Below are 24,973 nucleotides of genomic sequence, written 5' to 3' on the forward strand. Positions count from 1 at the left end.
TCCCATCATCCTGGCTGAAGGCAACTTCTCTCTCTTCCATCCATCCCCTGGACCAGTGCTGGTGATGGTGTGAATGCCCAAACCTGATCATATCACCCACTTGCCCCTGCTCTTAAAGTGCAGACCTCTCAGTCTGGTGGTCAACACGTGACTCTGACCTACTCTGAGCCTTAGAGATGAGGCCCAGCTTGTGAAGTGATCTGATCCAGAGGCTCAGCTGGTCACAGCTTCCTCTGTGTGTGTGTGACCGCAGACTATCGGACTGTCCCACCCGCTGCCCGCCCCGCCCAGCCCCAGTGTGGCGGGTCTCAAGTAGCTGCTTCCTTGCTGACTGGAGCCTACATTGTCCTGCTCCTGGTTTGTTACTGAGAACAGGGACAGAGAATGGGGAGTTAGCCTGATCTGTGTATTCTTCTCAAGTGGCCTAGGAAGTCCCACAGTCTTTATATCTATTCCTAAGACCCTCCTCCTGTCCCACCAGGCCATATGCTTTGCAAATGGCCCACACCTATTCCTCTGAACTTCTGGTCACTGTGACCTTTCTAACAAGGCTCGACCTCTGGCATCCCATCCGAGGCTGCAGGCCCATCACTCCCCGGGCAAACAGTACACGCAGCCCAGAAGCAGGATGCGGCCAGATCTCAGCCAGTAGATGGCTATTTTGGGACAGGGAGGATCCTGGGAGGATGCTGGCGAGGTCAGAGTAGGAAGGGAAAGAGGTGGGTTTTCTGCCCACGATTGTCTGTCCCAAGCCTTCTCTGGATGCCGCCCAGGGGCCCGAGGCTGCCACAAGGAAGAACACACCCACCACAGGGCTCCAGCCTCGGCCCAGCTGGCCACAGAGGCAAACTGAGGGCAGGCACAGGTCTGGGGCTCCAAATCCCATGGCCATAGTGGGCAGAAGGAGTGTGTGCTTGTTTGTTATGTCCTAACAGCAAGTGATTTCAGCATCAGGCAAGACACCAAGTGGTCTCGGAGCAGAGAAGGTGTCAGAAACCATCCCGAGGTCTGATGGAGAACACCATAAAGAATCTAATCATCCAGGAATGATAATTGATAATAATTTATCGAATATTCACTAGCAGCTACTACATGTGGAGCACAATATTAGGCACTGGCAAAAAAAAAAAAGTGAATAATGTTTTGACTTGTATGTGACACTTGACAATTGCATAAGTCCTCTTCTGCAAGCATCAGGAGACTAAAAGTGGTTCATAAAGTGGTTTATAAACTCTGACCCTAAGGAAATAGTCAGAGATGCATAATTCAGGTACAAAGATGAGAGCGGTATTCCACTGACTATGGGAATTGCAGACATTTCAGAATGCCAGAACTCCATTGTGCCAGCTTCCAGTGTTCTGGAGAAGGTCATCTGTCAACGTCAAGTGTTCAATACTGTGCCCAGCACAGCCTGGCTGCCCACTGAGGGGCAGGGGCAGTAACTAGTATTACTCAGCACAGGTTAGCCACGTGGCCCAGGCTTGAGCGCAGAGGAGATACCTTTACCACAGGGCGAGAAGCCTCGAGTCGGGCAGAGGGGACAGGTCCAGGGACTGAGCGGGACCCAGCCTGTCCTAGGACATGCACTGTATTCTGCAGTTCTGCTGTCTGAGACACCTCTATGCAGCCCTCACATCTTTCTCTACTGACTCTCCAAAAAGCTGGGAACACACCTTACTCTCCTTCTGATTTTGCCTCAGTTCGGGGCCTTTAAATGCTCCTGGTGTTGCCCACCTGGCTCTGATCTGTACTTTGGGCCAAACTGCCCTCTGGGGACTTTTCCAACACCGAGGACACCCCTTGCAGGTGTCTCTGCTCACTCTCCTCCCATCTCCTGGCCAAATCAGTCCCTGCTGGGGACCCTCCCCACAAGGACCTGCATAAGCCCTTCCTCGTTCCCAGAATCCCTGAGTCACTCATGCTGCTTCACGGCTTTCTCCTCACCAGCCAAGAGCTGAAGCAGCACTATTCTAGATTCTTCTTCCCTCCTGCCGCATCCCTTCCTAGCTCCCAGCTTCCTAGGACCACCTGAGCCGGACTCACCCGAGCACAGAATGGATCCCTCTTGGTTAGGTCCCCACTTTGATGGCAGGCAGGATATGAGACATCCTATCAGGCAGGGAAGGGAAACAGCCAAGCCTCTTTCTGCCTGTAAATGTGCCTCCGACACCAGGATACAGTGTGGATAAGGATTTCAGTGATCTTTAAAGTGCTAGAGGAATTGAGCGGAAAAAAAAATACCAGTAGTGCTAACTAGGAATCAGGAAAGTGCTAAGTATTCTCCATGGAGCTCTCTGAACCTCCGCCACATGCCTGTAAGGTGAGTATTACCCACATTTCTCAGACAAGACCATCGGGGCAGAGAGAGGTTAATAACTCCCTTGAAGATCACACAGCTGGTAAATATCAGGGCTGGAATCCAAACCTCTATGTTCCCTGGCTCCAAATCTCCTGCCCTTCACCAGCATTCTGTACTTCAAGCAAGAACAATTGCAACTGACTGGGAATTATGATGACAGACACCGTGGTCTGAAATCTGGGCTTCCTCAGAAACCCCAATGCACACAGATGCTCTGCCCAGGCCCTGTCAACACAGCCTCACCTTCATCTCATCTCATTAATCTAGGCATTGTCTTCCCAAAAACTCTCCCAGATCCCAGGGCTCAATCTCCGGGGCCCCAAGGGAGGGAAGGAGCTTCCCAGGGCTCCTGGACAAACTTTTAATTAACCCAGACGACCCTCTTCTGACTGAGGCCAGCTGAAGCCCGTCACAGTCTCACCAGCTCCCGTGCCACCTGAACTGTGACTCCCAGCTGTGACTCAGCCCACTCACCCGCCAACAAATGTGGTCCCTCCATTTCCCACAAGCTCAGCATCTGTTGGCCACTGCTCCCTGGCTTGGGGACCCTGAGTGCCGGCTCCTCAGCTCCTGTGTCCAGCAGAGAGCCCGCCAGAGCACCCAGGGAGTATCCTGCCATAGCGGGCATCTGGGGGCCTGACTCTGAGCCAGCAGAGACCCGGAGCAGGATGAACACTCTGCAGTTCCTTGAAAGTGTTACCTGCCTCACACACCCTTGTTTGGAGCTTCCTCCCTCACCCCCAAAGGGGTGCTGCCCATTCCAGTTATTCATGGGGACAATCAAATTTGCCTATCTGTAGTTCTTGTAGCTTAGTAACAGTGGTGGGCAACCTGAAAAAGTCTTCGTGGACCACGACTCAGAATCCACATTAGATTGGTTAGCTTGATCACTCCGCATCACCCAGCAACCTCAACCTTGTTGGTGAGTGAGTGTGTGTGTGTGTGTGTGTGTAGCCTAGACACCAGATAGTGAACACACAGACCCCCTAAGCAATCTAGATGGGGCAGGCAAAGTTTTTCAATCATGGGGTAATTCATTCATTTGGGAATAAGCGCTTTTGAACTGACTCTATCGGAAGCAGGCAGCACAGTGGTAAATCAAAGGAGCCAGGTCCCTGTCCTCAGGGGCTTCTTTCAATTCTGTGCAACATTGCACAATTTGGCATGCCCATTATCATATATGATCTCACAGCCTGGTGTGCATAGTATCTGGCCCATAGAAGAGTTGAGGAATCAATGAAAGCTTGAATAAGTCAATGAATGATGGATGGGGGACGGGGACCAATCAATGGGAACATGGAAGGTGAACATCACAGACTGTCATTCTCATCTTTCAAATGAAAAGTGACTCTCTGAACAGAGTGTGGTCTGGCCACTGAGAGGGCCTCTGGTGTGTGTCCCTGTCCTTGTCACCCCTGCAGAGGGCTCCTTACCTGGCGGGCAGTGACATCCTGGGGATGTCTTCAGGGTCTCTCGACGCCTCCGTGAGTGGAGCTTCCATTTCTGCACAAGGAGACAGAGAAGAGAGGTTACTGGGGGTCATAAATGCCAAGCCCTGGAAAGCTACTAGGGATTGAGGGTAGGGTAGGAGGCTAGTGAGGGGATTGGGGGACAGGGCTCTGACGGGGCACTGATCCTGGATCAAACACTGGCCACCGGGCATCTGGGTAATAAGGAGCAGATGGAGAGGTCTCATCTCAGTCACCCCAGGGTCTGATGTCTTTGGAGAGCTCTGAAGAAAATTAACTTGAGCACAAGACCATATAAAGCAGTTTGGCCTTCCTGCATCTGACACTCATGAGCACAACGACCTGCTCTTCTCGGCTTTCTGCTAATTGTTTCCTGTCTAGTTCTGAGTGTCTATGCATCCTGGGGGCAGGGACAGTGACCTCTGTTCTTCTGGTGTCACTCGCAGAGCCAGACACAGGCAGGACCACTGTCCCTCCATCAGACCCCTTCCTCACAAGCTTCCCTACCCTTCAGCCAATCTGGAAGACACCAAAGATGTGGCAACAAGCAGACTGAGATGCCTGCCCAAGGAGCTGCCATTTCTGTGGAGATGAATGGATGACACATACACAGCTGCCAGTTCTGACACCTGGAAAGGGCAGATGCTGAGCTACCACCAAGGGAGAGAGTTGGAGGGGAAGACAGAAGTTAACAGGTATGCTCTGGGGCCAGACTGCTGGGCTCCTGGCCTTTCTCAGACCCTGAGCTCTTCACAGTTCCAACCTCATAGGTTACTGAGGATCAAAGAGGTTGGTGCATAGAAAGAATGGTGCCTGATTCCCAGGAGGCATCAGTAAGTGTTAGCTATGATTACACTTTCATGGCAAATAGAAGGGGAAGAAGTGGAAGCAGTGACAGATTTTATTTTCTTGGGCTCCAAAATCACTGTGGATGGTGACTGCAGCCATGAAATTAAAAGATGCTTACTCCTTGGAAGCAACACTATGACAAACCTAGACAGCATATTAACAAGCAGAGAAATCACTTTGCTGACAAAGGTCTGTAGAGTCAAAGCTATGGTTTTTCCAGTAGTCATGTACAGATGTGGAGAAGGCAATGGCAACCCACTCCAGTACTCTTGCCTGGAAAATCCCATGGACAGAGGAGCCTGGTAGGCTGCAGTCCATGGGGTCGCTAACAGTCAGACACGACTGAGCGACTTCACTTTCGCTTTTCACTTTCATGCATTGGAGAAGGAAATGGCAACTCACTCCAGTGTTCTTGCCTGGAGAATCCCTGGGACGGGGGAGCCGGGTGGGCTGCTGTCTATGGGATCGCATAGAGTCGGACACGACTGAAGCGACTTAGCAGCAGCAGCAGCAGCATGTATGGATATGAGAGTCAGACCATAAAGAAGGCTGGGTGCTGAAAAATTGATGCTTTTGAACTGTGGTGCTGGAGAAGACTCTTGAGAGTCCCTTGGACAGCAAGGAGATCAAACCAGTCAATCCTAAAGAAAACCAACCCTGAATATTCGTTGAAAGGACTGATGCTGAAGTTGGAGCTCCAAAACTTTGGCCACCTGATGTGAAGAGCCAACTCACTAGAAAAGACCCTGATGCTGAGAAAGATTGAAGACAAAAGGAGAAGAGAGTGGCAGAGGATGAGATGTTTAGATAGCATCACCAACTCAATGGACACGAATTTGAGCAAACTCAGGGTGACAGTAGAGGACAGAGGAGCCTGGAGGGCTACAATCCATGGGGTCGCAGAGTCAGACACAACTTAGCAACTGAACAACAATAATTACATTCCTTTTACAGATAAGGGACCTGGGCTCAGAGAGAGGCTAAGCTGGTCAAAACCATGATGGAGGAAGGCTGAGATCTGGACCCCCTTCTCTGAAGCTAGGACTGCAGTTAGAAGCCAGTAGCCCCAGAGTCAAATTGGCCCCTAGATATATTGTATTTGGTTCCCACAGTGACTTTTTTTTCAGTGAATTTGTCATCAATTTTTTGAAGAGGCTGATTTCACATGAAAGTCTGTGTTTCTAACTTCTTTTGAACAAACTGGAAGATCTAGCCACACGGGGCCTGTACTGCATGGCTGGCTGTGACTGACTGTTCTTTGCACTGTGGCCCCCACTCCAATGCACTGACCGGTTATGATGCCAGCTGGCTCCTCATAAGCATTTCCCCAGCACTTGCTTCCTCACTGTTGTGTAGTTCTGCCACTCAGGGTGAGGGTAAAGGAAGTCACCTGGAAGGTGTGGTAGGATTTGGTGTCACCTCTAGTTTAGCAGTGGAGACAGAAGGTCAGGAAATCTTTCCGAGGATTCCCATCAAACTAATGTCTGCTGAGCTCCCGCTGTGTACTGGCCTGAGCTGGGTGCTTTCACACAGAAAATCACATCTAGTTTTCATAATCAAACTCTGCATGCATGCTAAGTTGCTTCAGTCTTGTCCGACTTTGCAACACTATGGAATGTAGCCTGCCAGGCTCCTCTGTCCATGGGATTCTCCGGGCAAGAACACTAGAATGGGTTGTCATGCCCTTCTCCAGGGGATCTTCCCAACCCAGGGATCAAACCCAGGTCTCCTGCATTGCAGACGGATTCTTTACCATCTGAGCCACCAGGGAAGCCAAATAGTGACCGCATTTCTTGATGAAGGAAAGTAGGCTCAGAGAGACTGAGTGACTTGACTTTGGACTGGTATGTGGTGGATATGGGATGAGAACTCAGGCCTTTTGATGCAAAGTCTACTACATGCTGATGTATACAAATTCCCCTGGCAGAGGGAGCTCAGCCACTGTGTGTGTGTGTGTGTGTGTGTGTGTGTGTGTGTGTGTGTGTGTGTGTTGGGGTAGGGACAGATAGGCTGTGTTGAAGAGGAGGGCAGAAGAGAACAGGAGGTCAAAGCATATAGGAGGAGGAAGGGAGGAACAGCCCTAAGGGGAGCCCCTCACTCAGAAAGGGAGGCTGGCACACAAATACTGGGTAGATGAACACTGAGATGGGCACAGAGTGTCCACTGGGCAAATTGAGGACATCCCAGAATGAGGTCTGGCAGAAGGCCCTGTGATGCCCCACTCTGAACCCAGCTCACTAGCACCACTTTCCAGGAAGGGACTGTGCATACCTACTTCCACACCCCTTCCCACCAACAACCTGAAGGCTCTCCAAGGGGCTTATCTGTGGCTGTGCGTGGCACACAGTGGGTGTGTGACCCAACTCTGTTAAATGAAGGAGCTGGTCAATGGCTAACAAGCCATTGACTGAGTGTGCAGCATTTTGGCTATAGGTTGCAACCATTAGGGCTGTCACTCATTCAATAACTGCAAGATGCCAAGCACAGGTTGGACCCTGGAGACGGAGGGTGCAGCCCAAGGTGGACAGGAGCTCTGCCCTCCTGGGTTCACCTTCCAGTGAAGGAGATGATGAACAGAGAAACAGATGAATATATAACCCAGGCAATGATAAGTGCTATAGAGAAAAGTAAACCAGGGTAAGGAGACAGAGAGTGACAGAAGGTGGTATTGTAAACTCAGGGGTCAGAGAAGTTCTCTCTGTGCAGGGCACGTTTGAGCAGAGAGAACTGGCTGAAGTAAGGAAATGAGTCAGGGAGAAATCTGGAGGAAGTGTGTTCCAGGCAGAAGGAACAGCAGAAGCGAAGGCTCAGAGACAGGGCTGCATGTGGAGTTTTCAAGGAAGAGGAGAAGCGACAGTGTGGCAGGAGTGACTCGAGCAAGGAAAGAAGGATAGGAACATGGTGGGAAAGGCAGATTATTGGTGTGCTGGCAAAGGCATTGAAATTTAGAAGGACAGATTCATGACATTTCCACAGGTTCTTGATAGCCATAAAACTCCAGAGCTAGTACAGACGCTGTGGTGAGCCATCCAGCTCTCGTGGTCAGGCTCATCCTTAGCTGTAGGGTACAGTGGCTGCTGACAGCTCAGCCCCTCTCTAGGAACCACTCTCAGCTGAAGGAGCTGCCTTGACCAGGGTCATGTCCATGCCCCCCAGCAAGGCAGGCCACAAAGAGCCCCATTTAATAATAAAGGAAACTGAGACTCAGAGAGAAAAGGGGGAATTGCTTTGAACAGGTAAGTCACAGAGGGATTAAATTCCAGGTCCTGCACCTTCAAGTTCAATGTTGTGGTGTTGTTGCTGTTTAGTCACAAAGTCATGTTGGACTCTTTGCAACCCCATGGACTGTAGCCCACCAGCCTCCTCTGTCTATGGGATCCCCAGGCAAGAATACTGGAGTGGGTTGCTATTTCTTCCTCCAGGGGGTCTTCCTGACCCAGGAATCAAATCTGTGTCTCTTACGTGTACCTGCATTGGCAGGAGGATTCTTTACTGCTGAACTAACCAGGGAAACCACGTTCAATACTTTGGTTCAATTCATCCTGTATATATGCCTACTGCTCCTTAGTCGCTTCAGTCGTGTCTGACTCTGTGTGACCCTATGGACTGCAGCCTGCCAGGCATCTCTGTCCATGGGCTTCTCTAGGCAAGAGTACTTGAGTGTGTTGCCATGCCCTCCTTCAGGGGATCTTCCCAACCCAGGGATCGAACCTGGGTCTCCTTCATTGCAGGCAGACTCTTTACCACTGAGCCACCAGGGAAGCCCAGGTTTAATACTTTGGTTCAATTCATCCTGTATATATGGAGCTCCTACTAATTGTGAGACTATAAAACAGAGAACAAGACAGTCCCCATCAATAAAGGAACTTGAACTTTATGTGGGAGACTCGTGTTGAGTAGTGTCCAGCTGGTTGCAGACTTTGAGAGCTGAGTGGGTGATGGGGGTTCTCTGCTTGGGTAAGGATTTGGCCCAAAGCAGCCAACCAAGGGTCTGAAGCAGAGGAAGAGCTGGACCGAGGGCCCTCTGGCAGCATGTTGAGAAAGACCAGGACAGTGAGAAGGTTGGAGGCTGAGGTTCCTCTGTGGAGGCTGTCAGTCACGCATCCAACAGAGAGACACTGGAGGTCCCGTTTATGGCCTGGCAGCTTGATAGAGAGTGGCGGATGAAGGGACGGGGGTACACAGGAGAAAGAATGGACAGGGCACAAGATGAACTTGGTGTGGGGGTAGGAACTGGGCTCAGCAAACATTTTCTGTGAAGGGCCAGTTAGTAAATATCTGAGGCTGTGTAAGCCATACGACCTCTGTCACAACCACTCAGCTCTACCGTGTAGGCGAAAAGCAAAATAAGCACGGCTGTGTTCCCATAAAAACAGATTTACTAAAACAGCCTTCCAATGGGATTCAGTTCTTGTTTGCTCACCCCCGATACAATCTTTATGCAAACATGCTGTTCTTCCTTCCATCATAAAAAAAGAAAAGAAATGAAAAATCCTCATGGACTCCACTTAGCTCTTTTCCTAGAAAAACTCCCTAATGGAGGGTGTCTTCCCTGCTCTCCCCTGGACCACTCCTACCAGGCTCTTAGCCTCTTTCCTGGCTTGATCTCCATAAGGCCTTTCTGTAATAGATTTGCTAGCCTTCCTCCTTGTTTTATTTTCTCCTTCCAATTTTGTTGTCATTGTCGTTATCTTATTTAGCTTACTTATTGCTCCCCCTTTCCTTAGAAGGCAAGCTATACAAGGACATGAATATTTTGATCTGCTTCATTCATTGCTATTAATATATTCTCAGTGCCTACAACATGGCCTGGCACATGGTAGGTGCTCAGTAAATACGTGTTGCTCAGGAGATCTCATGTAGTTCTAGATTTCTGATCTGTCTTGTAAATGGGAGGATGGCTGCCCCTTTCAGGTGGGCATGTGCTATCCAGACCACCACAGTACCCTCCCCTTGGCTAGCCTCACTGCTTTAGGCCACTAGCCTGACTCCACTAGGCATCTGAGTTTGAGACGCTTGGTTTGAAATCTCCACGCTGAGGTTCTAGAGCAGGTGTAAAACTTTTGGAGTCCCTGGGGTGGACCCCCAGCCGCCCTGGACAGAGAAAACTTCCTGCTTCACCCCTGTTGAGAGCCAGGGCCTCCTGGAATGCCCCACATGGCCAGAGCTGAAATACCACCTGCCTGATCATTGCAGCTATTAAAATGCCTGTATCAGTATCAAAGGGAAAATGCCAAGTGGCCACTCACTCTCCCCAGAGAATGCAGCTCCGGTCTGGCCTGGGGTTTAGGGCCCATTCCCTCCCTAAGCCCAGCCCCAGGGCTCTTAAAGGGCTCAGGCTCAGCCTGGGCCCCTGTAATACGTGGGTGGGTCCAAGTTGTGTGAGGGAGGGAGCCCAGAGCAGAGGCCAGGTGAGCTCCAAATTCCATAGTAGTTGTGACCTTGAGCCTGGCACTTCCCCTCCCAGAGAATCTGCAAAATGGGGATATTAGCTACCTGCCAGGAGACCCAGGTTTGATCCCTGGGTCAGAGAGATCTCTTGGAGAAGAGAATGCCAACCCACTCCAGTACTGTTGCCTGGAAAATCCCATGGACAGAGGAGCCTGGTGGGCTACAGTCCATGGGGTCGCAAAGAGTCGGACACGACTGAGCAACAGTAACCTCTCAAGTGTTGCTGTGGGAAGTGCCTTGGAAACCAAAAAGTACTTACCAGGTGGACTTATTAAATAAGAGTAATATTAATAGTAATAGCTATCCGTATTGAGCTATATATACCAGGCACTGTGCTAGGTGCTTTAGCATTTAATAATTAATTTTTGATATTTGTGTATGACTCCCATGAAAACCCACCTGCCCTTGGAGGCTGCAATGGGATTCTATTTGGTGTCAGCGCACCAAATAGACCCGACCGCCCCCCCCACCACCACCCTGCTGAAACATCACTCTGTGTGGAACATGTGGTGTTGATACAGGCTGGAGCTACCTTTGGGAGTATTAGAACCTTGGGGTCTAGTCTCAGCATTCCCACTAACTGCGAAGCAAGAGGTGTTACCCCTCTGGGCCTTGGTTTCCTCATCCATAGAACAGGAATACTATTAGATATCACTGGACCACACAGGATAGCTGGAGGGATAAGATGAGATGAGACCAGAAAATCGAAAGAAGGCTCCAGATGTGCAGAAGGGCGAGCACCTGCTATGCCAGCCTGTTTTTCTTAGTGACCAGATGAAGGCCACTTCTCTCTTGAGCTGATGCCAGGCCTGCCTCTTCCCACCTGCCACAGTGAGGCTGGCCTGGCCGCATGTACTGCTGCCGACACGTGGTCCTACCCCTCCACCTCCTGGGAAACTCAGACCCCTTCTTCCTTCAAGGGGGAGGGTGAGTGAGGGGCCTGTCTGCAGCCCTGCCTTTTGGCCACAGAACAAGAAGTTGAAAGAAGGATTTGCCCATTGAAATGACCAGGCTGGGCAAAGCTCTGTGCCAGCATCTGATTATAATGCCTGGCACAGAGTGTGTGCTCCATCCCAGCTGCTAGAGCGTTCTCCTTACCCAATGCCATAGCTGCTATGGGGCTGGTGCCTCGCTGGACACTTGAGCTGGCCCTTTGAGGGCAGGGCCTGGTTCCCTGTCACTGATCCACACTTGAACCAAATTACTTACTTTTAGGCCTGCCCCCCCACCAGGATCCATCCCTGTGGTCCCACGTGGGCTCTGACCTTGGCATGGGGAGAATTCAGACAGAGAAGAGGGCAGGGGAGGGCAATCCAGGGAGAAGCAAAGGCTGGATCCCAGAGAAGGCAGGAGAGGGACAGAGGGATTTGTTAAGGGGACGGGCCCGCGTGTGGCTGCCTGCCCCTGAGCGCAGGCAGCTCAGTGGGATGAAATCAAAGTGGAGGAAACCAAGACACTCAGCCTACACCCACCCAAACTGGACTCGCCCTGTCTGCTCTGGGAGCCTGTGTGCTGGGGGGCCGGGAGTGGGTGCCCCGGGGCAGTCTAAGGAACTGTCTTCTTCCTTCCTCCCCCATTCTCTTTGTGCAAGGGACTTGGCTTGGCGTCTGATCACAGACTCCCAGGGCCATGAAATAGGGGACTCTCTAGATGCCATGAGCTGCTGCCACCTCCACATTTCACCAGAATCACAGAGAGATATTGCTCCAGGCTCTACAGGCCAGAAAACTCAGGGACAGAGGTGCACGCCCCGGTGTGAACTTTCCAGCCTTCGTATGAGCAAGTTCTTCCAGCTCAGCTAAGACTGCTGCAGCCTCAGGAGACAGGAAACAGGATGGGCGCTGGGTTAGCATGAGGCCTAGGACCTCCAGTTTCGGGGGGCCTGAGGTCATCCCTGCGCCCAGTGCAGGATGAAGCAGGGTCCCCCACAGTAGAGTGGGGAGGGGCTGGAAGCAAGAGTGCTGGGATGGAGATCAGACCCTCTCCCCCACTTCTGTCCCTCTCATGAGTGGGTATCGAGCATCTCTGTTTGCAGAGCAAGGCAAAGTGCTGGGGACCCACATGTGAGCAGAGCAGACACGGAGGCTGCCCTCATGGGGCTTACTCTCTAGGGAGGGGCACTTAAGGGCCTCTAAACCACACACGTCAACATGAAGCAGCCCCTGTCTTTAGAGCTCTGGCAGGAGGGGTGAGGTGTCGAGAGCCAGTCCAGGGGCACTGACTAGGCTGGTTCATCATGGGAAAGTGACAGTTGAGCTGACATCTGAGGATGCGCAGCCACCTACCAGGGGAGGGGCCCAGGTATGGGAGAAATGGCTAAGATCTGATATAATAAGGTGCTTCTCAGAAACCAGGCAGCAGTCTTATACATATTAACTCCCTCAGCACTCACAGAAACCCACCCATGAACGAGGAAACTGAGACAGAGACAGGTGAATTAACTAGCACACAGCCAAGAACAGCAGAGGCAAGATCTGAATGTGGCTCTGCACCCATGACCCTCTCCTTGTGCCTGTCCAAAGTGGGTGGGCGAGTGGGGAGATTGACTCTTTTGGGGAGACTGCAATATCTATTCCTGGAATGCCAGGCACTGCTCAAAGTGCTTGTTTTAACTTTCTTTAATCCTAAAAACACCATTCATTAGAGGGTGATACTCTTACTATCCTTAACCCCATTTTATAGAGATACAAGCCAAAGCACAGAGAGGTTAACTCACTTGCCCAAGGTCACACAGCCAGTAATTAGCAAAGCTGAGCTTGAATCCAGCAATCTGGGTCCAAAATCTGTGCTCTTAGCCATGACCACATACAGCCATTTGGCTGGACTCTAAAAGTAAGAGAAGGTGATCCATGAGGCTAGAGAGGGTGGCAAGGGCCCCCCTCATGGGTCATAGTAAGAAGCAATATGAAGTCACTAAAGGCCTGTAATCAGAGAACTGGGGTAATCATACTTAGAATTTTTGAAAGATTATCCTGGCTGCCATGCAGATGATGAAGGCGGCGGGGCAGAGTGAACAGGGGCAGATGAGTGAGGGTCTCTTGCTGTGGCCTGGGAGAGCCAAGGGCGGCTTGGGTGGCTCGAGGCAGGCATGAGACAGAGAAGAGGATGGCTCTGTGGGAGGCTGAGCAAGTTCAGTCCGCCCTTGAGTCAGGACGTGCAGTGCTGGGTGTGCAGGGGTGGACGTCCTGCTTAGCTTAGAGATGCTGAATTTGAGGTGCTTTCAGGACATGCTGGAGGAGTGGGATGGCAGGTGTAGGATGGATCTGGAGCTCTGAGGAGATGGAGAACACACCATCTAACACCCTAACCATAACCCTAACCCTAACCCTAACCCTAACAACATTAGGCCAGAGCTGTCTAATCATGGAGCAGCCAGCTGCATAAGGCAGTGATCTCCCCGTTACTGAGCGTGTGTAAGTCTGAGAACCAGGGATGTTTTGGGGATTCATTCTAGCACATGACTCCTTTCCTTCTAACACTCTGACTCCATGAGTAGGGAGATGCTGGAGGTGGCAGGACCGCCCTCACTTCCCATGTCACTTCCCAAGTCTCCCCCTCCCCAGCTCCCAGGGAAGTCACTTAGGCTGTTTCTGGGAGAACCCCAGCTAATGCCCCTTTAACCAGCCCCCTTTCTTCATCCCTGTTCCCAGAGGTCACGTTTCCTGTCCTGCCTCACAGGCCACCTTGTCAGAACATGATCCGATGCAGAAAACCTCCAAGTGGTGGCTGAAGAGGCACCTTCATAGGGCATCTGTAGTGTACCAGGAGACTGCAGGCGTAAAGTCCCAAGGATGGCAGAGTCCCAAGTCCTGTGACAGCCTTTGTGGGGAAGATGTGTCCTCTGGGGGCAGTAGGGCCTCCCTGGCTGAACTTAGAAAACAGGTAGGAATGAACTGCCTGGCAGGGTGCAGGGTGGATCAGAGCTGCCCATGGCGGCTTGTGAGCTGAGCTAAGGAAAGACAGAGACTTCGCTTTGGACTGTGGGCATTGAGGAGGCCAGGGAAGGTGGGGACGAGGAAAAGGTGAAGAAAGGGGGCTGAGGAGGCCCAGTCCATGTACACCCCAGCCACATGGGGTTTTGGGAAAACCCACAATAGCCTCCAGGAGGGGAGACAGGGATCCAGTGTCTCCCAGAAAGGCTGTGCCTAGCCTCTCAGGCAGGCAGTTCCACCCCTTTGTACTTTACTTGCCCTCACCCTTTGAAGGCTTGGAGGAGTCCTTGCTGCCAACAGCCACATCCCCGCCCTTTGGGGCACAAAGAGACTTTACAGGGAGGCCAGCACCCCAGGCAGGAGGTCTGTAGACGGGAGACGGGAGTGCCCACTTGCGGCTGCTGCTGGGGCCTGCCCGCCATGCAGATGACACGTGGAAGAGCCAGGACCCCAGCCTCCTCCAGCCCTCCCAGCCCCTCGGGCCTCAGTTTCCCTTGGAGGAGCTCGCTGACTTTCTTTCCAGTTTACTGAGGACTCAATAAGACTGCTTCTGGGAGGGGAAGAATCCAACCAAAAGAGGCGGGAGAAGGATTCCTAAGCCTTCTCCTGTAACCTCCTTTCTTCTGGATGGATGGCAAACCCTCAGCTGATTTTATTCTTTGAAAAACTAAGACCAGGGGACTTCCCTGGTGGTTCAGTGGCTAAGAACACACTTTTCAATGCAGGGAACATAGGTTGCATTCTTGATCGGGAACTAAGATCCCACATGCTGCAGGGCAACTAAGCCTGCGTGCCTCAATGAAGAGCCTCTGCAGCCAAAGGAGGGGGGGAAATATCTATATATATATAAACGAAGGATGCTAGTGGTAAAGAGCCTGCCTGCCAATGCAGGAGATGTAAGAGACACTGGTTTGATCTCTGGGTTGGGAAGATCCCCTGGAAAAAGTAATGGCAATCCACTCCAGTATTCTTGCCTGGAGAATCCCATGGACAGAGGAGCCTGGTGGGCTACAGTCCATGGGGTTGCAAAGAGTCAGACACGACTGAAGTGACTTAGTATGGACACACGAGACCAAAACCAAAATCCAACACCCTGCTCCAAACAAAATAAACCCCAATGCTTCCCCTTCTTTAACGTTCCCATACTTTCAAACCGTGCAGTGCATGGTAGGACTGTTACGGAATCTCATGTGACCCTCATGACTTCCACCGTCAGCCCCTGAAGCACCACTCTGGACCAGGCAAGGGGCCCTGGGTAAATCGCACAGGGTGCTCCTGGCTCAGGGGAACAGATACAGTTTCTGTCTCTGTCTATTTTGATAAAAATGAAGTACAATTTTGAACACACCAAAATGGTTAGTTAAAAGAAATCTTTATAAAAATAAGTTCATGGGAGAATAGCATTGAAACATGTATATTATCATATGTGAAACAGAACATCATTCCATGTTCGATGCATGAGACAAATGCTCAGGGCTGGGGCAATGGGATGACCCAGAGGGATGGGATGGGGAGAGAGGTGGGAGGGGGGTCCAGGAAGGGGAACACATGTAAACCCATGGCTGATTCATGTCAATGTATGGCAAAAACTACTACAATATTGTAAAGTAATTAGCCCCCAACTAAAATAAATAAATTTATTAAAAAAAAAATAAGTTCAATGTTTGCTGCAGAGCAACTTGGGAGGGACTGTCAACTGTGGAGCTCTTTAGACAACCCACTGCCAGACCCTGCCCATGGGGAGTCAGGGTTTAGGGAAGGGGAGTCAGCCCTGGTATATTTTAAAGTCCTGCAGGTACCTTTATGTAGCCGACCCATCACCAGTCCAGGGGCAGGCCTTTGAGGGTATGCAGACATGAGAGAAGGAAGGGAGAGTCACTTTTAAAAGCTAAGTTTCTAGAGGACTTTTATCCTTATTTTGCTCTAAAAGGAAACACTCAAGAAACTGCAGAGGCAGACAGATAGATGCACGTTATACAGGAAGGCAGCAGGGTGGAGGAGGGAGAAAAAAAAGCGAGGGCAGGGCGATGCAGCAGGGCTGAGGTTGGGGCTTGTGCAGAATCTTCTGCCTGAACGACTCTGCTCTGCCTGGGGATGACTCCAAGATTTGGGGCTAAGCTTCCTTAGAGGACAGTTCAGTGCCCAAAGGACAAGACCCAGCCTCTCCCTCCTGGAAGCCCAAACATTCTGGAAGCCATGGCTGGACAGGGACTTTCCTGAGGGTCCTCATCACCAAGACTTGATGTAAGCCTCGGTGCTGTTCTTAAAACAAAGATAGTAATGTGAGCTGACACCAAGTCAGCTCGGCCAATGCCACCTTTGTGACAAACCAAACTGAATTGAACAGTCCCTGAGCCTGGCCTCTGTGACCTGCCTCAGCTGACTTAGGGCAATGTGGTACTTTATATAGATTGTCTACACATGTGGCTCTGAATGCCAGCTCTGGGGCCAGACTACCTGGGTTCGAGGCCTGGCTCTGCTACTTACTAGCAGCAGTGTGACCTTGGGAAAGTAAAGCAACTTCTCTGGGCCTTCATATTCTTCTCTGTAAGAAGCGAATAGTAAAAATATAACCACTTCATAGGATTATTGTGAGAATTAAATTAATAGATGTGGTCTTTTCCAGAGTTGGCTCTTCACATAGAATAAGTTGCTCTGCAGCAAACATTACACTTATTTTTATAAAGATTTCTTTTAACTAACCATTTTGGTGTGTTCAAAATTGTACTTCATTTATATCAAAATTTATATTTACACTTCAAAAAAAGTTGTGGACATGATGCAGCCTCATTTTGTCTCCACCAGTGATGAGTGAGGCTGTAATGGTTCCAGTTGTTATTATCTGAATCCTGCAACAACACTATTAAGAGGATGTTGTACCCATTTTTCAGGTTGGGGCACTGAGACTGAGGTCACACAACTAGGTAATGGCAGAAGAGGGATGCTCCCAGCTGCTCTGTCCAGGTGGGAACACATCACACTGAGCCAACCCCATTCACAGCTAGGACCTGAGGTGCAGCTCTGACTCAGGAGGACTTACTCTCTTCAGCCTCTGTTGACTGCTGCAAAACACCAGCTCCAGGGCATACCCCCTGAGCAAATGCTGGGCAGACAGCTGGGTCTGGGTTGGGGGAGTGGGTGGAAGATAGCTGACTTCTGAGATGTCTTCACTGGCCTCTGGCAGTGGGACCTCAAATCAGCAGCTAATTGGTGAGGGCTGCCTACTGTGCAAAGCCCCAGCCTAGCTTCATTGAAGGACTGGAGATCAGTGAGCTCCAGCCCCTGCCCGTTGGGTTGTATGTGATCAAATGGAGAGATAAGATGTTGAAAGGCAACGGAGAGGAGGGCTCACTGCACAATGTGTCTGAAGCTAAGCCATGGTTGGCAACAGATTTTATCTTGTGCATTGACTCTAGTAGACTGGGAGTGGCCAGCTGGAGAGCCGTGTTGAGAAGGATTTTGAAACCTAGGTAGGCTCACTGGGCGTGTGTTGAGTGATTAGTAATGCCTGCTGTGGTTCTGGGGTGAGAGAAGACAGCACGTGCCCTATTTTCCTTCTCTGAGTTAGATACTTGGCACGGCCAGGCAGTTCTTCAGGAAGTCAGCAGGGGGAAGGGCCATTTTGGGTCAGAGTGTTTTGGGAAGACTTTCCAGTGGCATGGGGGCAAGTCTGGAATAAGGGGAAAAGGCATCTCTCTGAGAGTGTCAAGTTGTGAGACTATGCATAAGGCAGACGGCCTTTTGTTTCAGATGCTTTGACTTTTCCCCACTGTCTTCCTATGAGGGCTGGGGGTCCTCAGTGTGGTTTGGAGCTACTTGCTAGTTTTAAGGCTTTCAGAGAAGCAATGAAACTTTAACAACTCTTCCTAGTTTTATCTCTAGTAAATATTGCTCTGTATTTTTTAAAAATTAGAGTCAGGAAATAGTTCTTTAGCTTTTTTTTTGTTTTTTTTTTAAGCTGTGCTGCACAGCTTGCAGATCTTAGTTTCCCAACCGGGGATTGAACCCAGGTCCTTGGCGGTGAAAGCACTGAGTCCTAAACACTGGACTGCCAGGGAATTCCCCAATAACTCTTTATCTTGAACGTCAACTCTTGCTAGCTGGGTAGCAGTTTCTTGTGTTGAAAGGGATTCTAAGGCTGTATGTAAGCTCAGTGAGAAAGTGTGTGGCAATTGATTAATAATGTCTGCTGAAGGCCAAGAAGTGGAGAGTGAAGCACACACTTGCCTTGTCTTGACCACCACTTGGCCAGACAAATACTATTGTCCAGAAAGGAGAAGGTGTGGTGTGGAAGAGAGATGCCTGCTGGAGACAGAGGTCCTACCTCTAGGTTCATCTGATGCTTAGTGTGCAGCTTTGGACCTGTTTTCTCAGCAGCAGAGTAAGGGGTCCAGGCACCTGGGATGTACACAGGACACTCTACATAGGTCACGCCACACACACATTCTCTGTTTAAGATCCTACTCCTGTCCTCATCTCAGTACTTCATTCCTAGAGGACCCCATCCAGAGTCCCAATCTCTCAGCCACTGCTTTGATCTCTCCTCCAAATGCCCCTGGAAAGAGTTCAATAAGGGGCTCCTGGACACACTCTATAAATGTGAGGCTTTCTTCTTGTAAGTGTTGTTATTATTATTTTTAGGGATGAAAGAGTCTGCCTGGGGTTCCTCGACATTTTAGCCTAGAAGTTTCAACCACTTCCTCTCTCAGGGGATTCTTAGAGTGGAAAAATGCCATCAATACCCAAAGGACTGAATCACAGACAGTGGGATGGAGGTACAGTGATATCAGTCTTCTCATCTGTAAAATGCGGTAATGAGCTTGTCAATCCTTAAGGAAGTCATGAGGATTGAAAGAGATAATGTGCATAGCACTGGCCATTGTACGTACCCTATAAACACGAGACCCTCCTATCAGAGTTGCTGTTACTTTTATGGTTGGGGAAGAGGAATCAGCCTGGCCTCCTTCAGCATTCACCTTGAAGGTGGCTGCTGACACCTCCTTGCTCCCCCTCAGCCTGCAAAATGGATTTGGCAAGTTTAAATTCCACCATCTTCTCTGTCATTGCACATCGTCTGCCCAGCCCTAGGTGACATCTGATTTCCTCCATTTGGGACATTCCACTTTTTTTTTTTCACAGCAAGCAAATCAACTAACGGGCAGCTGGAGCGCTCATTAAGGGTCCCAGACTGGGAGAGAGGCGCTGATGGGGGAAGAGCTGGAGCTGCGGTCTGGAAGCCACACTCCCAACTCCCCTGAGCGGGCGCCCGCCCCCACACTCCTCTCCTGGCCCTGACCCACCCCCCTCCCAGTAGCTCAAATCACTCCAATGGGAGGCTCTGCTCACATCTGCCCTTGCCTCACCTCACTCCAGGGTTCTCTCCTATGGAGTCCCCTCAGCCTGGCCTTCCCTCTTCCTCCTGCCTCCCAGACACGGCCTTCGCCCCAGCATGCTGCTTTCCCCACTGGGATGGGTGGTGAACACGTGCCCCTGGACCCCTGCCTCCAGGCCATTGCTCAGGCTGTGTGCCTCCTCAGGACGGCCCTGCCCGTGGCCCTTCCTCCATCCTTCAGGGAGTGACCCAGGCTCACTGGCTCCAGAATGGATTGCCTTTGCCTGCCCCATGCTCCAGGGAGCTCTCCAGAAGCACTCGTGACCCGCTGTGGCAGTACCTTTTAGTGCATTGTTCCATCTGCCATCTCCTGAGAACCCCACAGCAACCCCAAGAGGAAGGCAGGGCCAGGGCTTCACAGAGAAGGGGTATGAGGTGAGGGAGTGTGTCATAGCTTGCCTGAGGCCACACAGCTGGCAAGGCCCAGCTGGAATCCTGGCACACGGGGTGCCTTTGGGCCCTCGTGGGCAGGAATCCTCTGCATAGCCATTTCACAGACTCATTCTACAACAAAACCATACCCCTGTCCTTCTCACCTGGGAGTTTCCACTGGGCCCAGTTCTCACCTTTCTCCTCACCTCTGCTCTTTGTTCTGACCTGGGAGAACAGACGAAGGAGAGGAAAGGGTGGAGGAGAGGAAAGCATGGAGTTGCTTCTGAACACCTTTGCTGGCCCAGACGCTGCCTGCTCCGAGCACAGCGTCATCCCATGGATCTTTATTCGGTGACGTCCATGTTCTAAGGCTGCATTGTCCTGACTGGTGGCCACTCAGGTATCTATCAAGCAGTTGTATGAAAGGTGGCTTAGTGTGACTGGGGAACTACATTTTAGATTTTATTTAATTTTAATTAACTTAAGTCTAATGAGTCACATGTGACTAGTGCTTACTATACTGGACAGTGCAGCCTTGAGAGAGTCTCTTCCAGATCCACTGGCCTGCAGGCCCCCCTAGGAGAGGGCTCCTGAGGTCATCGCCATATAGACCAGGTCACCTGCCCCCTCCCCCACAGGACCGCTCCCTCCCTCTGTCCCAACGCCCTCTGCTACTGACCTCAGGTCCTGCTACCGAGGCTGCCATTTCCATTCATTCCTCTCTGTCTCCACAAGTGCCCTTGGCCAGGTCACTGTCCTCTCTGGTCCGTACTAACCTCTTATTTGGCGTCCCTGCTCTACCTGGCTCTTCATCTCATTCTGTGTACATCACTGCCTTCCTCAAGACCCCTCCATGGCTCCCCATTGCTCTTACAAAAATCAAAGTGTCTCTAAGGCCCCTCTTGATCTCGGCTACCTATCTCTCTCTCTGGTTTTCAGCTTCCAGAAGCTGTTCCTTTTGCCCCATACTCATCCCCATTTGCCTGGAAAACTCCTAGTCACCCTGTAAGTCTTCACTTGAAAAATCACATTCCCAGGGAGCCACTGCCATCAGGAGCCCTAGACCTCCTCTGCTTCCATTCTCATAGCATTTTTCACATGACATGGTCACTGTCCACTCCCTTCTCTGTGTCTTATTTGCCTGTAAGTTCAAGAGGACAGAAATGTGCCCCCCCTACAATGCCTGACCCGCAGCTGGCTCTCAGGTTCACTTTCAGAATAAGTGCATGAGGGTGGACAATGGAGGGTGGCAGACAGACTGGGGAGAGCACTGGGGGTGGAGTCCCTGGAAGCTTGTTCTAGTTTTGCATCTCATCACGTGACCCTAGGAAATCTACTGCCCCAATCTGAGCCTTAGTTCCCTCTTCTGTAAAATGGGGGTCTGACAGTCAGTAGGAGTTTAGACAAGAAGGCTCAGCCTGGTAGATAATAACACTGTCAGCCCCAGGGTCCTGAGAGCATGAGACTTGGCCTGGCTAAGTCTTAAGCAGAGGAAGCCAGGATTGAGGAAAGGGCAGGGGCACACCCTGGCCCGCAGGAGGGGCCAGGAAGGGGAGATGATGGAGAGAGGAATTGAGCAGGACACTCAGGGTCAGATGTTTGTCTCTCAGCAGCCAGGACCCCAGGGATACCTGAGGCAGCCTTCACGTCCCAACACCCTCCCTACCATGCAGCAGTCCCCTGTGCACTGCCAACCAGCCAGCAAAGGCCGTCTGCCAGCACTGCAGAGTTCACCGGCTTCCCCCGGAGTCCCAGGGGACCGTGGGTGGCTTGACAGAGCCCTCCAGCTTCCCTGGGGCCCGGCAGGGCGTGGGAATGAGCTGAAGGCAGCAGTCACGGGTGCACCTCTGGCATCAATAAACTTGCTCTGCTCTGGCCCTCTGACCTCGCTCTCCGTGACTGCCCCGGAGAGCTGCTTCGGCAAGTGCCAGCCTTTGCCTGGTAGAGGCACCGAGAAGAGCCTGGCTGTAGGGTACTGGGGCATCGTGCCAGTATGGCCACGGCACCGCTGCAGTTAGAGCTGGACTCACGTTTACCATCAGCACCACCATTGTGATGGCAGAGTGGAGCTCGGAGGGGTTAGGGTATTTGCCTCAGGTGGCACAGCTTCTAAGTAGCAGAGTGGGGATAAAAGCCAGGCCTGCTGGGCTCTACCTCCTGCTCTTCATTGTTTCATACACCACCTCCTAAAACTGTTCATGGCCAGCCTGTTCCAGGAGTTCTTCCCAGACGGCCGTGGCCTTTACCTATGGATCCTCCCCTCATACTTGGCCCTGGGTCCCCTGGGCTGTCCACATCCTCAGACGTCACCTGGCCTCATGGTCTTCTGACCAGTCTCTAGTCGGGGGGCACCCCTGAGACTGTGTGTCCCTACTTTCTGTGGACTGTGGGTCTCTTCATGACTCTCGGGATTGTTCTGGCTAAAAGACACTACTGGCTTCTAATACACTGAGGTTCAAGGACATTTTGGGAATGGGAGAAAGTTCAGCATCCTTTTCCCAGAAAGACACACAGACACAAAATGTTGGGGACCACTCCAGGGGACCAGGGACAAGAAACAGAGCTTCAGAACTAGACGGTAAGGGCTTATTTGTTCCCAAGGACAGCAGAACCGAAACAACTAACACCTGGGCCCTAGCGGTCTGGGCAGAGACCAGACCACCACCTCCTGCAAGGACTGCTCCCTGTCCCCCTCAGCCCCTGGGATAACTCACTCCTCTCTCTTCCCAACAGAATATGGCAATAAAAGGCAGCACTGATCGTCGAGGGATGGAAGGGGAGGGCTGCGGGGGCCCAGCAAGCCTCGGCCCCGGGCCACCGGGCTCAAATCCCGCCGCGTGGGCGCTGGGCGGCTCTCACACCGCCCTGGCGAGGAGCCGGGAGGGAGAAATGGAGCCTGGCAGCCTTTGCGCGCCTCCGCGCCTAGCCTTCCTCCACCTGCCCCGCGCGCTCAGGGCGCTCCCGGCGCCGAACGTGGGAGACGCCTGCTCTAGGCGGGAGCCGAAGGGTCCGGCGCTAGCCGCCCAGGTCCTCCTGCCCACTGGCAGGGCAGCGTCCGTTCCTGGCCCCATCCCTCCCGCAGACAACTGGGGCGAGGCCAGGGCGCACCGCGCGGCGGAGAGAGTGAGAGCCCTTGGGCACTGGCTGGTCCAAAGTTTGGAGGCTGCGCGAGGGGGCGCCGCGGGGAGGGAATAAAAGGCAGCAACAAAGAGCACAGACCTCATCCAGCAGTTGGTTGACTTGTCCCAAAATAGCCGGCTCCATTTGCTGCTCCCCACGCTCCGCTTCCAGGCGCAGCACCCGGGCCTGCAACTCGACCGTCCGAAAGTGGGCGAGCAGGCTGAGCGCCAGCGAGCAGAGGGCCAGCGCCAGCAGCCCGCACGACCCCGGGCTCGGCAGCCGCGCGCAGCGCTCCGCCGGCGCCAGCGCCAGCGCCACTGTCCCGGGTGCGCCCAGCTCCCCAGGGCCGCAGGCACCGGCGGCTGTCGCTTTGCGGGAGCGCTCCGCTACCATCCCTTCGCGTCTTGAGAACCAATAAATAAATAAATAGAATAAATAAAGGCGAGAGCCGCTGCCCCAAAGAGCGATCTCAAGCTCCGGGGCAGGGGGGGGAAAGGCTTGTGTCGCTGGAAAAATGTCCCTTTCCTTTGCTCTCGGCAAAGAGGATGGAAAAGAATAGCAGCTGGAGGGGGGGCAGGGGAGCAAAAAAAATAATAATAATACAACCAGCAGTAATCTGGGGGTACACCCAGGTGAAAAAAAAAGTTGCTTCGAAGAACGTTCCAAGTCCAGGAAAGTTAGGGAAATCTGGCCGGCTCTCCTTTCTGCCCCGTCTTTCCCTTCAAGTATCTGCAGTCCGGAGTTGGTTCAGCACTGTCTGTCCTTGGTGTTTCCCGTCGCCCGGGCGAGCCAGTTTCAGTCCCGGGGCGAAGGGGTGCACATGGAGGGCCCCATGGGCAGAGGTGGGTCGTGGCCGCTGCCGAGGAGCGCTGGGGCCGATTCCGGCGCCTCTGTAACTTGACACACTAGCTGCGGCTGCACGGATCGGATGAGCAATCCGTGCTACTTCCCAAACTAATCTCTCCCGCCTCCCTCCCTTCTCCTCCTCCCCTCTTCTCCTCCCCTCTCCTCCTCCCCTCTCCTCCTCCACCTCCTGCGGGGCCGACGGCTTGGATTTGTTTATTTATGCAAACTCGCCCAGGGTGGGGGGCGTGGTGTGCAGGGCCCGCTGCCCCAACCCACCGGCCACGGGAGCCCCTCTCCCGCGCTCCCTGTCCCCTTTGAAGTGACACGGGGTTATTTATAGGCAGGAAGGGGGTGTGGAGTGGAGCTGGGACTTGCTTCTCTCCCTTTCTCCCAATCCACACTGAGGGTCCTCTTTGCCTTCCTGCTAAGTCAAGGGTCCAGGCATCACTCTGCTTTCTGACAAGTCGGCACAGCCAGTCTTTGTGATCCTCCAAGGAACCCAGTTGAGCTACTGTCAGGGATCTAGATGGATGTCTATCTGCTGAGCAGGACTGTCTGATTCCCTTCAGTTGCTGCTGAGCACCCCCTGTCATGTCTCATCCCCTCTCTTCCTCCCCAAACCAGCTCCACCTCTGGCTCTGCACCTCCAGCTGCCCCAGCACCTTTGGTGGGGCTCACTTCACCAATCACAGCTTTACTCTGGGGTGAAAAGTCAACCCTCTGGGGTGGGGGTTGGGGCAGCAGAACTGGTGCCCTTGTCTCTCTTTCAGGACCAGGTACAGGTGAATACAAACTAAGCAGAGGGTTATTTCAGGGTATCCAATAGGCCAATCAATCCTCCTGCCTGCCAGTCCTGACCCCTCCTCTTCTTGTCTGCAGTGGATCTGAGACTCATTCCAACCCTCCACTGTCAGACCAGCCTGCCCCAACCATTGCAGCCATTAAAGGTGAGCCAGTCTCTCCTTGGCTCCTTTCTGCTATCATTTCCTGTGGTCCAGTAGAGAAATCTGCCTGAAGGCCATTTTGCAGTTTCCTCTCTTCTCTTGTCACCTCTCCCATTTTAAGTAACATTTGTATCCCAAAGAGACTTTATCTCCTTGCACCTCTTGACATTCCTGCGAAAGAGGAGGTGGTGGGATTGAGTTTATGGAGAAAGCTTACTTCCCAGGAACATTGAGAAGGG

At 52.1% G+C, this 24,973-nt stretch overlaps 1 protein-coding gene across 7 annotated transcripts in view; it reads right to left on the reverse strand.

Moving 5' to 3' along the window:
• COL13A1 (collagen type XIII alpha 1 chain) overlaps positions 1 to 23,900 on the reverse strand; it is a 154,151-nt gene extending 130,251 nt beyond the window's left edge. For 2 of the 7 annotated variants that reach the window (XM_081568261.1, XM_081568241.1), the window contains exons 1-2: positions 23,044 to 23,900; positions 3,773 to 3,862 (exon numbers count right to left, since the gene is read on the reverse strand). In XM_081568261.1, the coding sequence (XP_081424387.1) occupies positions 3,773 to 3,862; positions 23,044 to 23,337 (384 nt within the window). In that variant the 5' untranslated portion in view covers positions 23,338 to 23,900. The remainder of the gene's footprint in view (positions 1 to 3,772; positions 3,863 to 23,043) is intronic. The other 5 variants (XM_081568226.1, XM_081568248.1, XM_081568234.1 and 2 more) reach the window with 5 other exon arrangements.
• Between the last annotated feature and the right edge of the window lie 1,073 nt (positions 23,901 to 24,973).

This window comes from Giraffa tippelskirchi, chromosome 2 (genome assembly GCF_054371585.1).
Source record: "Giraffa tippelskirchi isolate mGirTip1 chromosome 2, T2T-mGirTip1v1.2.pri, whole genome shotgun sequence".
Lineage (NCBI taxonomy): Eukaryota > Metazoa > Chordata > Mammalia > Artiodactyla > Giraffidae > Giraffa > Giraffa tippelskirchi.